Source organism: Pavona decussata, unplaced genomic scaffold (genome assembly GCF_977016875.1).
Source record: "Pavona decussata unplaced genomic scaffold, jaPavDecu1.1 SCAFFOLD_218, whole genome shotgun sequence".
NCBI lineage: Eukaryota > Metazoa > Cnidaria > Anthozoa > Scleractinia > Agariciidae > Pavona > Pavona decussata.
In genome coordinates, this window is record NW_028145623.1 from 283,511 (window position 1) to 298,715 (window position 15,205).

The 15,205-nt window shown below is 40.7% G+C and overlaps 1 protein-coding gene across 1 annotated transcript; it reads right to left on the reverse strand.

Moving 5' to 3' along the window:
• Positions 1-10,120: 10,120 nt before the first annotated feature.
• On the reverse strand, positions 10,121-12,313 carry LOC146459576 (SMAD family member 6-like). Its single transcript, XM_085089240.1, has 4 exons — positions 11,728-12,313; positions 11,489-11,554; positions 11,292-11,375; positions 10,121-11,054 (listed from the first exon to the last, which is right to left on the reverse strand). Exons 1-4 carry the CDS (start codon positions 12,263-12,265, stop codon positions 10,468-10,470), a joined length of 1,275 nt encoding a protein of 424 aa, XP_084945366.1. The 5' UTR covers positions 12,266-12,313; the 3' UTR covers positions 10,121-10,467.
• Positions 12,314-15,205: the final 2,892 nt, after the last annotated feature.

Genomic DNA, 15,205 nt, shown 5'->3' on the forward strand with positions numbered 1-15,205 from the left:
TTTAATAATGAGGAATATTAATATGACTCTTTTAAGACGAATTCTAAGGGAACCTGTTTTCAGCGGACACTAGGAAGGGTCCCGAGAGTGTCCGCTTAATACAGGTTTGGCTGTATAAGTCCCCATAAAAAGGTTTACTTGCCCGAAGTACATAAAACCTTTCAATGGTATGAAAAGAAAAGAAACTGATTTATACGATATTCAAGGCAATATTACAAAACCTAAGAGAAATGCGGATGTGGTCACGACGCAAATAACACAAGAGCGTCTGAAGAAGCCCAGTCGGCCGACAAAAAACGAGATTATCATAATCTGTCTAATCTATTACCGCGATCGTGATGAAAGCATCGGGTATACAATGATAATGATAAAATCCACAGCACTCATTTTGTATATATTATTTTACTCGACACGTATAAATTATGCACCTCATGAGTTCGTAATTCATAATGCCGACTGTTATTTTATAAAGGCAGTAGTCCTTCTCGCTGGTGGCTAAGTCCTAATGTATTACTGCGGTTTGTTAGTGGTTTGTCTCGCTGTTAAATGACGTTTACTTGGTTTAAATTCAGCACTTCTTGCATATTGTGCACGTATTTCTCAGACAGGAAATATAGCAAAGGAACTATTATAATAATGTCTATATATGTCTACCGCTCCGAAAATAGCGACTCCCAGGAAGAAATGAATCGAAATGCATCTTTGATGAGCTAACATTCAGTCAGTTGGACCAGAAAACATTCTGAGGTGAAGTTTTGTTGAAAGAAGGTTACCTCTTGAGATCTCTTGATTACCCCTGAATCAGCAAAAGCTAGAGCTAGAGAGTACAAAAGCTTTCAATTCTCAAATTTCAGCCACTATAGAGTGAAGGCATGTTAAAAATGGTACATACTTTAGAATCTTTACCAAAACACACCTTGCTCTTTTCATTTTATATGGTCTGTTTGAATGAGATGATGGGGGAGAAGGGGGGGGGGGGGGGGGGGCGGCCAACTGAAAAAGTGACAGGGTGATTGTCGGAAATTTGATAGACCGCGAACAGTCTTTCTTCTCCTAAGTTCTGTAGCGCGCGCGATGGATTAAGCGAGCGGCCATGCCGCGAGAAACGCGGGAGCGGAGGGGAGGAAGGAATCCCTCCTCGTTCACTTTTCTAATTTGCATAATTTTACCGTCACTTTCCGCGCGTGATTTGAGGGAAAAAGTACGACTGTTCGCAGTCTAGAAATTTGAAAAGGGACGCTAATATGTGCCAAAATCTCAATGTGCTTTGGTGAAGTTCCAATTCGACTTTCTCTTATGAGACGTACCAATTCGTTCTGGTAAACAGTTATTTTCATTTCTTTCCGGCAAAACAACGTAGCTCCATAAGCATTCCAAAGGATGACCTCTATTAAAGAGGCCGGATACTGGGAATTATGCAGCCGCGTCGCTCTCTCTCGTTTGCCAAGTCATCCGCCCCTGTGAAATCTGCGGGGGATGCCATCTCCAGTCTCGACTCCAATCTGTATTAGGAGTGGGTTCTTCTAACGTTGTCGAATGTGTAAAGAAGAATGAATCACATAAGTATAATTCTGAATAATCACTATGTTGTAGTGTAGAGGTGTAGTACGGATGAAACAGTCGAACTAGTAAGACCCTTTAGCAACAATTTTAGGTCTGGCAACAGTTGTAAAATATTTCCTCAGCACCGGTTTTGGCCGAGACACCAAGCCCTTCCTTGACCTTGCTAAGATCCGCGGGTCTCAGACATTTGTTTGTTTTCAGTCCAAAACAGCATGCAGTTGATATCACGGTCAGTATCGTAACCTTTTATCAGCGAAACGGTAAGCAAAAGATTATCTGGGTCTCCGATGAAAAACCTGTTTGCTAATGAGTGGCATGCATAACTGAACTACCGCAAAACTTCTACTTGTACGAAAAAGTCTTGTATGGGCTATATTTCCATAGTTTGGATAACCTGTGAACCGTGTGTTGACTTTTATTGAATAATTCGATTATGAATTTCGCAACTGGTCTTTAAAGTGGGATTGTCTGGGTCTACAAATGAAAGGAATTTTGTTTTCAATGCTCTGTAACAGAATTGAAACGTGTACGAATGTTATTTTAACGCATCATCTTGAAAGACCTTAAAGGTGACTTACAACACTAAGGTGAACATTTGGTCTTAGATTACCCACGTTCTTGAAAACAGAAATTCCTCTCATTTTGCAAGACTCTTGCAAGCTACTTTCTCTAGATGCCGTGGCCTTCAGATTTTCCCCGATTGTCAGCCATCGAAGCTGCACTCCTTTTTACTTTCCTGAAAATGTTCAATTTTCGCCACTTTTTGTGTCCTTCCGTCTGTGAAAATATTATTTTGAGGTTTTGTTTTCTCGATTTAAATAAAATTCCGTTTGTTGAAAGAAATGATTAAGAATATATCTTGACATTGACCCAATTTAGAAAAAATGCTATTAAAAATAAAATAGTTTATTGTGTACGGATTGACTGTCGAGTGTATTGAATTTCAAATAACTGACTGACGCGTTTTAGCTCGATTAGGTTCAGTATTACAAACTGTATTTCAGGATTCTAGATTGTCAAATTACTGACAAGTGGCTTACAGCGAAGTATTTAATTTGAAGGCGTATCATCCCATCAAAAGAATCTTTTGAAACTTGTAATCCGTTACTCGAACAGCCATAGTGATAGCATTCCTTTGCCGTAAAACCTACGCTCAATGCCACCAAAGACATGACACGGATGTGCTACCTCAGAAAACAGACGAGCTTTATTGTATTCCGTCCAAACGAAACTCTTATCACAGACGAAATCTTGCATGCTGGGCGTTTGACCAGGGTGGGGCTGGTCAGTACCCTCATGATCCCTCCAGAGAGAGACTTGTAAATGTCCCGTGGGGATAGTACTCTTCTAAAGTGAACCTTGGCCCAATGTATATTGAAACAGCGTTGCCTCACCCTAGACTTACATTACTTATTTACGTTTTAGTTAATTTGATCTGTTCTGGATATCCAGCGTACAACTTTTTTGCTTGTTTGTTTGTTTGTTTGTTTGTTTGCGTGCAGTTCTCACAGTTTGGGGCCACATGTGCTTTTTATATCAGGATTGTTTTATCAACATGAATCTAGCTGGAACAGTTACAGGGAACCCACCAGTTCTGACATGATCATGACAGTTCTAGAATGAATACTAGGCACGTGCACTCAAGTTATGCGGAGCAACCCTTGACGACCCTCAGTCTGAAACATGACAATAGGAGATCAGGTTACTAGTATGATGTTGGCTGGGGATGCTGACAGCGTTTAATCGTACTCAAACTATACTAAGTGACTGACTGACTAACTGACTCAGCCTAACTGGTTGAGGTAGTAGATAGCATAAGTAGAACGAGTGCTTGCATGTCACGTGTTTCATGGATAATCTAATCCGCATCAAAACACTCAATTTCGTTTCAATCGACGGCAATTCGAAACTGGAGTGGGATAACGTTTCCACGTCCACTTCCGCAGACGAAATCGAGATTGCGTTCGACGTTCATGAGCGTTTTGTATCAGATTAAACAACCGTTTAAATACCCAGTGGTTAACAGTGTTGTATTTAGTTTAAGCCGGTGCTGTTTTACTATTTACGTTGAGCGATAGGTTAGAATTCGTGAGTACAGCATGAAATGCTTAAATTAAGTCACGGTTCCGGCGTTGACACAAAGAAAGAAAGAAAAAATTTTGGGAAAAAACTGTCATATTGAGTGAGCGTACAAAAATGAACCGTCTGGGAATCACTGAGCAGTGACTGGGAGCTCATCAAATGATGGAGCCGAATTGGAAGCACTTACGTGGTGCGTTTTTATTCAGCTAGTTCCTTAAACTAAAAAGGATTAACAATAGAGATCAGCCTTGCCAATAGCTACTGAAGACCAATTTTGGAGAAGGTGGATTTTTGACCCCTTAAGGCGCCATGGAACTACGATCGCTCAAACACGGCCGAGCGACGAAGTCAGTTCAGCTGGATCTTCGCAATATGAAAATGGCCCAATCTGGCCTACCGGCACCTCTATTTTTAAAAATTCTTTGTTTCCGGCTTTTCATTGCGGTATTTTTCTGCAAATTCCGAGTTACCTCTTGTACTCAGTTGTGGCTCAAAAAAATGTTTTGTTTTTTTTTTCAGGCTGTTATCAGGCCGGGTTACTTGCCTGATCGAACGCGAAGCGTCGCCGACCGAAGCTCCTCCGGTTTCTTGATGTCAACTGATGTACCGACAATTCTTAAACGATATTGTATTATCTGATACAACACAATTCTTCAGGGGTAGTTTAGTCTAACCACCTTTAAATTTTAAAAACGCAACATACCATTTACTCACAGGGGCACTGAAAGTTTGCTTCAATAGACGGTGACTTGACCTCGCTGATTGATTGCTTTCTGATCGATGCCTGCTCCTTTGACTGCGAGTTCAGGAGCTTTTACTGACAATGAATAGTTCTTTATATATACACTGATATATATCAGTAACCTGTTGTGATTACTTCGCTAATCCATGTTTAAGCTACTATATGATTTGTGCAGGGAGATGGAAGAAAGCCAAACAATATGCATGGTCCGAATGGTTATTCTTTCCTCGGCTGCCAGACGATGCTTGTTCGTCGCGAACGCTTAACTTCATTTCGCACGAAATGCTAACACCAGGAGCCGAATAATAACGAAAATACAACAATTAAGCACTAATAAAGGGATATTCAAAACCTAAATATGCTTTGTCTTGAGGTGTCGGCGATGCAAGCAGATAAACGATTAGACTTGGAAGCCTAAATAGAACTATTCACTATTGGCTCGGATAAAGCGCCCGCCCGCAAAGGCGAGCGAGGGTGGTCCGCAGCCGCAATCATTGTGCCAGGTCACTTATAAACTGAACATTTTGTAGCGTAACATGAATCTAGTTTGGAGGATAGTTAGGTGTGAACACCAAACCTCATATTCTCTTCATGCCGCTATATAAGGACTGGTGACGTTAGGTGACGGCAGCGGAGGCTCCGCCATAAAAGGGGTCCCTTCATGTTCACACAATATTCGAAAGGTTAGCGAAAAACATGCAGACAGTGAATCGAAACAAGGAGAGCATTGAATTACAGTGTAGCAAGGACTAAGCAAAAACGTCCCTGGAAGAAATTACAACGTTGCCCGGCCGTGCCGGTCAGCTGACTATCGGCAAGAAATATTGCTGCCCTGTCTTTGGGGTGAAATTTTAGTTTTATGCAGGTCTGTGAAAGGGGATTGATGATGATTCGTTCTCAGTGACGAAAGGCTAACGCTCGAAACGTCAGCACTCGAATCTCTTTGCGGTGGCCAATCTATCCGCTTTAGTTATCTTTCTGTTGATAAATCAAACATTCGTTCACCGGCTAAGTTAGCATGTGAAAAAAAAGGTCGATCACCTCCGGCTGAACGCTCGGCTTCCCACTGGGTTCCTTTAATAGAACTAAACTGCCCTGCAAAACACGCCCGTGCATTCCAGTTTAAAACAAATACGTGCTGCGATGCATTCGGAAAATTACAATTATTGGATCAGAACCATAAATATGTTGAATTGTAAAAAATCAAAATAAAAATTAAAAAAAAACAAACAAACAAAAAAATTTGGCATGCCAAATATGCTGAATTATTAAAAGGGCCATTATAGAAAAGACAGACAGGCGGGGAATAATTTGATCATGCAGTCTACCTTTGTTAAAGTAACGATCAAAATTTTCCACAGTGGCCGAATGACATCAATAAGACTTTCTATCCGCACGAAACGAAACTCAAGGTTACATTGATTCCCAAAAATGAAACATTCCTTGACAACCAGACTGTTTTTTGCTTCAATGTTTCCATGCCTTATTAATCAAGCCATCCTCGTGGCCCTCCGTTGGGTTGCTCGTAAAAATGTAAACATAATTTATCTGCCGGCTCTGTAGTGGTGCGGCCTTTGCATTGCACCTCATATAAAGTGTGTGGCATTTGGGACAATAATTCCTATCTTACTTCTTCCAAGAGTGGGCAAAACTGGCGGATTTGAAACGGAACTGAGTTCTTGTAACGTGTTCAAATTAGTCCGACACAACTGGCAAAATGTGGCTCAATATTAGGCTTTCTCGACACGAGCCAGGTTGTATATGAGGCGGGTGGCATTTTCAGTGGAATTTAAAAAGTTCGAAATCACCTTGTAAATCAGTCATACTCGGATGCAATACAGGAAAATGCCAGTCATTAGCTTTCATGGATGGTTTAAGTAATCGCCAAAGGCTCCTCTTAATCTCGAGCCACGTTTAAAGCGTAATAATATAAAGAACCACAGAAAATAACTGCTCAATATCAGTGAACCAACAAACTTGTTTGGAATTTATTCACCACACGAACTTAAGACAGAAGCGCTTAGTTACTGTTCAGCAAGGAAGAACTGCACGCAAACCGCGCCGACAGCTATCACGTGGAATTTACCGGATGATTATTTCGCGACCAGTGAAAGTGTAGTTTTACTGGGAGGGTCTTTTCTCCATGCAATGTAGTTTTACTGTCTGTAATTTCCAAGAATAAAAACAAAGCGAAGTATTATGACACTGTAGTAGTACACACTGATTCAATTTGCTGAACTGTAGTCGACGCGTTCGGCTAGCTGTGTCTGATGAAATAGCACATGGTACAAACATTGAATATACCTCGGTCATTCTGCTCAGTGCAGGACTGAATGCCTCACTGTAAGCAAAACCTTTTTCTTGGAAGATTTCCTATTCAAATTCTCTCCCTTTCTTAGCGTAACTCGCTGTACCACTCCCCCTTTCTTTTCTTCGGCCGCCATTTCTCATTCTCACACTCGCAGTGCAAACGCAGTTGTTCAAATGTCGAACTTTTCATGTGCTGATCGGAACCTAATGTAAATGAGAGAAAGCGTTTTTTTTTTTTCCTTTTTTTTTTTTTTTAACTAATTTGCATTTGGTTAGGCACATGTAAAGTCTGACGTTTCAACCGGGCCTAAGGCGTAAGGCTTTGCAATTTTTCACGCAACTTATCTGACAATCACAAGTTGTACGAATCGTTGCAACTTGTACTGACTGAAGTGAACAATCTTTGACAGGAGTAAAGCTCGATTCGACTTCGTAAAACGCTGATTGCAGACGAAACGTCACTAGGCGTTTTCATCTTAAAGCGTATTACACTAGTAACGTTTCGTTCAACAACTTGTCTCAGTTGTGTCACAAAGGCCCAACCATGCCGAAAATTGCGAGTCAAGTTGAAAAAAAAATTGCCCGGTGTATCATAAACTTTAATTCCAATGAAGTAATTTGCTAAGGATTTGCTTCGACAACTTTGATAATCATTAAGCACCAGTAAAGAACACGTCAGTTTAAAATTTAAAGACGCGGTTAATTTGCTTGCAAAGTGAATGTCAGCGTTTCAGTAATCATATGCAGCGGAGGATGGTTAGAGTCTGAAGCAATATGGGAAAGCAAGTATATTGGCTACCAGACATACCAATCTCTATTCATGGAATTCATCAACCTTGGCTTTAAAAGAGTTCCGTTTATTCATAACCAGACAGAGTTGCGTTGCACGGAAGACATGATAAATACATGCTATTGTTGTCGCTCTTCGAGCTTAAGTCCCACATGACAGTACCAAAAAGATGATCGCTCACCACGGCAACTCGCTTACAGTGTGACACCGTCATTTCACCATCCATTTCAGGCCTTTCAACGCAGAACACTTCCACATGAATTTGTTTCCTCGATGTGTTTTTGTCGTGTTTAGTCTTTTTTTTTCCTCGTTCTAAAGGCGTGCACATGGGTAAAATAAACATGGCATTTCCTTTTTCTCCGGCTAGACTCAGCTGTGCTAATTTAAATATGAAAGACTCCCTTCATTGTCTCAAAAATAAAGCACGGAATGAATGACAAATCATGAATGTTTAGAGCCTCAATTTGTCTCCTTCCGTACTATGATTTAGTGTTTCCCACCTACAGGTGATTCATGCCACCTTCCGTTGTTCTCGCTTCGAAAACTAACTTCTTAAAGTGTCTGTGTTTTGCTGTAAATAGAGAACCAAGTTGCCACAAGCAAGAATTTGCGTAGAATACGAAATTGAACGAGAATTTCCGTTTCAAATTACAAAGCGAAAGACCAACACGAGTGCTTGACCAAAAACAACAGAATTTCATACACTTCAAAAAGTACTTTATTTTTATCCTTCAAAAAAGGAATTTTCCGGATATTCTCATTGGAGATTCAAAAAAGCATTTGTTATTTCACCTAAGCATGTAATTTTAGCGAGTCTGATGAGATACGGAAGCGAAAAGTTGAAATGAGTCAAGACTTGTTTCTTCAACGCGTGAGAGGTGAGCACATCAGAGACCGTCAGAGGTCACCAGTGCGATAGACGTGGTTGGCAAAACGTGAACAACACTATTGTCTGAAGTTTAAAGTTCAGTCATAGAGCAAGTTTGCTGTTTGATATATTGCGAAGGTTTATTTTGGTCTCGAAAACCTTTTCAGTGGATCAGTCAACTTAAATGGAAAATGCGAAGGAAGCCAAGAGGTTGAAAGCACGAAACAGTCGAGCTAAAACCAGTCATTATGTAAAACGTCTGGTTCGTATTTAAATTTGGAATTTGTGGGAGTAATTTCCGCTTTTCTTTGCAGTCTTCCTTTCTCCCCCATTGATTCCTACTTGACAATCAAGAGTTTATAAACCTCATATTAACACTCAAACCATGAGATTTCTGTAATGTAATATTATGTATTGTACATTGACGCCTCAAAATATGGCGTCGTTTTCGCCATCCGCGAGCTATCAGTGATCTGCTTGGATGGTTTCCAAATGTCTTTTCGAATTGTGCGAATATATTCATTGCCACCAAGTAAACCTCAAGCCATTCAAAAATTATTTGTTATGTCTGCAGTGTATAAATGTTTTCTTGCACGCAATACCGTGCCTATTTAGTACATACAAATTGGGAATATAGCATTTTGGGGCAAATGCTTCTAAAATATTTTTGTCGCAAGCAAAGAACTTTTAGCCACGGTCGACCCGATTATTGATCTTCCTTGCAAAGCAAACAACAGCTGTTCCATTCTGTTTCAATATCTAAGGATCTAATTTTGTGATGTCTGAAAATTAATATTCCCCCCACAAGGCCGACACATAATTTGCATGTATTCCCGACATCTCTTAACGACAAAAAAACTGTTTAAATTGTCAATAGAAAATGCCTTCATACATCATCGCTATATTCGTGTTTTCGTGCACGCAGCGGTAACCAGCTAGACAGACAAATTATTCAATACGCAAACTGTTTTTATAAGCAAGTAAGCAGAAGGCTCGCTTTTTGCTACTGTTGTCATCAAAGTTCTTTCTTACATATATATTTTTGAATTCCATCTTCGAATTTCAGTGGTATAATACGAAAATAAAGAGAATCACGGGTTATATAGTTGAAACACGTGCACTTTAGGATTTATTATACTGCAGCCAGCCCCTGTACTTTGTATTCAACCCAATTAAGAGTCGAGACCCAATATCACAGTTAAAGATTAGCTAACTTTTCAACGCACAGACACTTGCTTAAAGCAGATTAGCGATCGTGTTTTGCCCTTTGGTCCCAAATTTCATCCATAGAAAATTTCCTATCGAAAACATAGTGACAGCTGAGGGCTTTGCGCGTGGCTGGGTTTTAGTCTCATCCATAAATGGATGACAGTTGCCCAATGGCACATGATTTATAGGCCGTAATGTACACAAAGTGGTTTCAGCTAGTCTGACAAGCCTGAAAAAAAAAATATATAGCTTAGCTATGTCAAAAGGTAGCCCTCGGAATTAATCACTTTCATAAGCACTGGAAGACATCGAATGCTTCAATTGTCCCAAAGCAGGCTTTTAAGAGATTCATATTGTTCAAGAATTGAAGAAGCGAAACAGCAAAAATCGCTATTCTTTCAATCAGAGCGGAACGTCTACTCAAATGTCTGACAAGCCGTACTGAAGGCAGATTAGTCTGGCAGCGGTGTAATTTCAGTTGGAATATAAACTCAACGGCTTATACCGGATGCCGAAATACCTCACTGGCTCATGCAACATCAATAAAGAATAAGAGTCACCATTGAAAATATAATATATTCATTTTTAGTGTATTTTTCACTCGTGTAACAACATTATACAACAATAAAGCTGTACAAAGGATTGTTTTCTCCTATGGAGAGAAATCTATATGACTTTGGTTTCCAAATTTGGAATGTTCTCGGACTATGTCCGTGTTTTTGGTACCTTAAATTATATTTTCGTCCAGTCAATATTCTATATACAATATACATAATATAATCTATGTAGGTATCATACTTGTGTGACTATAACTCTGTGGAATGCTTAGCTGGACGCGATCGGTGAAGAGAAAGACCAATTTGAGCAAATCATCGTTTATATAGCGTATCGCGTACACGCGCGTTACCGCGAGACATAAAGATGGATTTCGACCCAACACGGGCAAGATGTTACCAGTGGTCTGCAGTACTTCTTCGAAGATGAAGTGGCACCCCAGCCTTTCTTAAAACTTATTCTAACCGATTCGGGATGATAGCATCTAACTCCAGCGCTGTCGACAGCCCGACATACTTGAGAAGAGAACTTGTAATCGTAAACCTTCAGTGAATAGCCGGGAGGAACTTTATGCACCACAATATTATGTCTCAGTTTTCCACCGGGACTGTCTTCATTGGAGTAAGTCAGCGTAGGGCCATTTGCAAATAAAGAATAATTGCTTCGATTATAAATCCATATTCCGTCGCCTTCGCGTGTTAACTGCAGCCCGTAGCCTATTTGTGACCGGACCCGTTTTGTCCCCTCCGAAACATCGCTGCGTCTGTTTAGATCAGCCAAGCAAAATCCAGTGGGCTCGGGCAGCGACTCAAAAACATTGACAACGTCTGTTGTTCCTTCAAACGAAGGCCCGATTCTTTCATTGTGCTCCCAGTACGCGATTGAACACCAATGTTTCGGCCATTCTTTCCCAGCGGCAAAATGATAAGCTTCTCCTGAAAGGGCAAGGAAAATAAACTTAGTTCTGCCGGCCATACAGAAGATCACACACTGAAAATCGCGCTATTCTTCGTTTCGATAAATAATTGAGGGCATAGATATATTATGTTTAAGTGCGTAACCCCATTCCAGTGTGGAAATGAAGGAATCGGTAACCGGCCGAATGAAACAGTTGAAATCTAGAATAACAATACACAGCAAAAGGTCACAGAAAAATATTTCAATTCTTGTACCTGTGGTTTGCGAAGAAGACAGCGAGTAAGACGTTCTGCTATCCAGTTGGCAAGTTGTGGACAGCGTTGGGTTGCTTACAAACCCTGTAAAGCGAAAAGAATAATTTGTGAGTAAAGCAGACGGATGATGTCTGGAAAAGCGCACGAACACGGACACATTATAACAGCGAAATTTTTGATCGATCGATGTAAAATACCTGAACTTTCGTCGTATTCGGAATCTACGACGCTCGGCAATGCTCTATAAATCCCACCGACTGGACCTGGAAAGAATCAAACAAAATAAATCATAACTAGAGCGAAACGAGAAAACAAGAAGGACCGTCTCGTATGCAAATAAGATGCAAAAGATGTTCTAAAAGCTAGCTCGTACACAAACTGACACAAGAGTTCGCTTTGTGGAGCAAGATTTCTAATTTTACGACGTAGAATTTACCTGTGCTCATTACAGCGCTGAAATGGAAAGGATTAATACACTGTTTCTTCTCCAGGCCATTACATGACGAACAAGAAGCGATATGCTTGATTTCGCTCGAGCTTCGAATCTGCGGCAGGCGAAATATTCGGAACAAAACAAGTTGTGGTTCGACCGCCACTCGTTTACCCAGTCTCTCGTGAGTTTGGAAGAAAATACAAGGCGTTTCGCAGCCGCCTTGCGTCTCCAATGCCCTTATCAGAACAGCGAAATCCTTCTCCTTTAGCCGTTTCAGGATCGAATGAGTTACTGCTTTGAGTTCAGCACTTTCGTCAGGCGAAAAATCCTTGCGGCCCGTAAGAACCGAGTATTTCTCGAGAAGGGACAGTTTGCTGACAAATCTGAACAACTTGAACATATAACATTTGTTCCTAGCGATCACATCCAGCCGATCGGAGAGATGTACGTGGTCTTGAAAGCGAAGGAAGAAGCGATGCTTGCTGATCACGTCGCAAACTGAACCGTCTAGACAGCATGTAAGAAGCTGGCACATCCACATCAACTAATTCCTCTCTCAACCATAGCACACACAACGGTAACTGAGTGCCGACCTACCAGCAATAGAAACACAAACCGATTGGCTGATCAATGTCACGTGCCTGTCTAGACACATTGGCGCGTCTATAGTTGTCTGATGTGGGTGTTACGTAAATAACAATTTCAATAAGCTTTCGCTAATGCTGATTGGTCAGGATAATGAGTCAGGCGGAAATCGCTCTTGACTCCCCCCAAAGATCGAATTCACAATAAGCCCAATCCACTTTGTTTGTTCCAAAGATGTCTGGTTTCTTTGTGGATTTGAGGTATTTTGTATTAACCATGTGGTGCCGTGTTAAAAGCACTTCTCAGGAGCGTCCAGATGTTTGGAGTTCATTCACTAATTCGATTTTAGGGTCGAAAATTTACCGCCGTTCATCTAATTTCTGTTCTGGCTGTTTTACACCATTCAAAACAAATTATAACAGAATGTACCCGTATTTGTATGCTCCCAAATTAAAATCCATTACAACTTGTAATCGAGGTATTCATCGTCATGTGCCTAATTTAGCAAGATATTCAAATAACGTCACCAGATTATTGAATATCATGAGTTCATGTGATTTGTATTCAATGAATACAGACGCCACCCAAGGTCACCTTTAATCTTGTTTTAGTAGTCTGAACTGATTCCATTGAAATATTTGTCCCGCAATAACGTATTTTTTTATGCCGTCGATCAATCAAATTTAGAAAGCGCTGTTGATCATGAATGGCGCTGTAGCATTGAACTGTGAATAATCCATGGCTTAGTCAGCCGATTTATTTTCTATGTCGCCCGTGTGCATGAAATTCGTTCCGACATATTTCCATCGTCCCTCGATCCCAGAGCGTTGCCCTTTCGAAAATTGAGAGGGCACGAAAAGCCGAGTTTTGCTGGGATCAATGTTGATCACGTGTTTCTGTTGAAATTTCGTAAGCATGGTACTCCATGTATGCGATCCTGAATGTCTTTCACTCCTCTTCTTTCCGCTACAGCATTGTATCGTGGCTATTAGCGTGCTGTTATGAAACCGACATAGGGGGAATTAATTACAATCCAATCACTGACTTTGTTGCCCACGTTGAGGGACTGCGGGTTTCTCGCTTGCAACTGCTTAGCGCATTTTAGTACGTAAACCTCTTACTTCCACCGCGTCTAGCCAGTTCTTAGATTTGATTTTGTGAAACGTTCCCAACGACAGTGACAACAGTGTACCACCAGACATGGAACGAACTGATTAAATACACTCATATTTTGAGTAGACCGTAACACTTTCACGGGCCGCACGATGAACTACCTTTTTATTGCATTCATTGAAATAATGTAGTAAACAATCACAAAAGTTTAGAAAATTTTTACGACAACCTTTATTTCGATGCGAATTACCTTAGCTTCGCGGCGGCGGGTAAAGAACAAAGCTTCAATAAACATGGAGGGCCTGGGGCCAAAACAGGAGGCCATGAGAGCAGGGGACTGGGTCGAGGTACTGAATTCATTCCAAGTGAAAAACTATGACACCGCAAACAAAGTTCAAAATTTATCCGAATATTTCTTATGACAAATATTTTTTCTCTACTATTTAGTCAGGCAAAGCCTGGCTTCTCCAGCGAACGTTGTTCCCCTGAAGAAGTCACGACGCGTCAAGTGACAGGAAACACTGGAGAAAATAAATATACACCCGAATTTTTTGAAAGGTGGCCGATGAAACCGCTTGAGCGCTTTTCGTGAAACGACACTGAATCACGGGTTTTATGGACCCAAGGAGGCTTGAGAATGATTCAGAGGAGAAAAGAAAGAAGCAAGGAGAGAGACAGGAGACGGAAAAAAGACTATGGAACCATTGTTTTTGTACTGGCAACTTTGGAGACAGAAAACCATTCAAACTATACTGACAAAGAAGCGGACTCGTTTTCAAAATGCGAGAAGATATTATATAAAATCTCAGTGGTGCAGTCTGTTTTTCATCATTAGTATTTATTGCATTTTCTAGAATTTGCTCTGACTAAATACACCAGCATCCGGAGCCTTCAGTTTTGTCCAACCAGCGGCCAAATGTTGTTGTAGGCCTATATTCAGTTTACTTTTCCCACTGTCAGTTTTAACAGAGATATCATGGCTCTCAACACACCTGTCTATCAGTAAATACAATAAAATCTGCAATTCCACAGCGACAAACCAATGAGTGGTGCCGGATCACTTGTACATGTAGACCTGGATCAGCAAATTATCTCAAGTACAAAATATTAACGGCAGACTGATCCCAACGGCGGAGGTGACGAGCTTCCTCGGGGGTTGAACGAAAAAGAAAAGTGAGAAACATAAAAGGATCGTTACAAAGAAGATTTAAAATATAAAATGCGTTAAAATTTCTGTTTATCAGTAGACTGAATGTTGTTGCCCTCAGTTACCTTTTAATCTTATCAAAATATATAATTGAGGTTTCGTTCTAGTGGCACATCTGCGAGTTATAGAAACTAAGGTGTTTTTGCACTCCTTTGCCGACCTATCACTGACGAGAATCTACCCTTGTTTAAATAGTCACAAGAGCCCTAATACTGTATTAACATAATTTAAATACAACCTTCTCGAATGTAAATTCTACACAGACTGAAAAGAGAGACAAACTGAAAATAATAACCGAAAATAATACTGACCTCTCCTGACTACCTAAACTTAATCATAGTACAGCCGTCCGGTTTTGGTCTTGGCCGGAGCAGAAAAAAGAGTCCTTCATGTGCAACTGTATACTTGCTTTTTACCCAGTCTCAAAAGAAAGGTGCCATGTGTCTACTGTTTGTTTCATCGGTTTTTCTGGAAATATCCAGCCTCGTTCCCAGGGTCCTCTCCTATTCGACCGGTCAGCGGTGAAACAACAATATTTTGCCGGTTAGCAACACCGGCACAAAACGAAATCCAAGT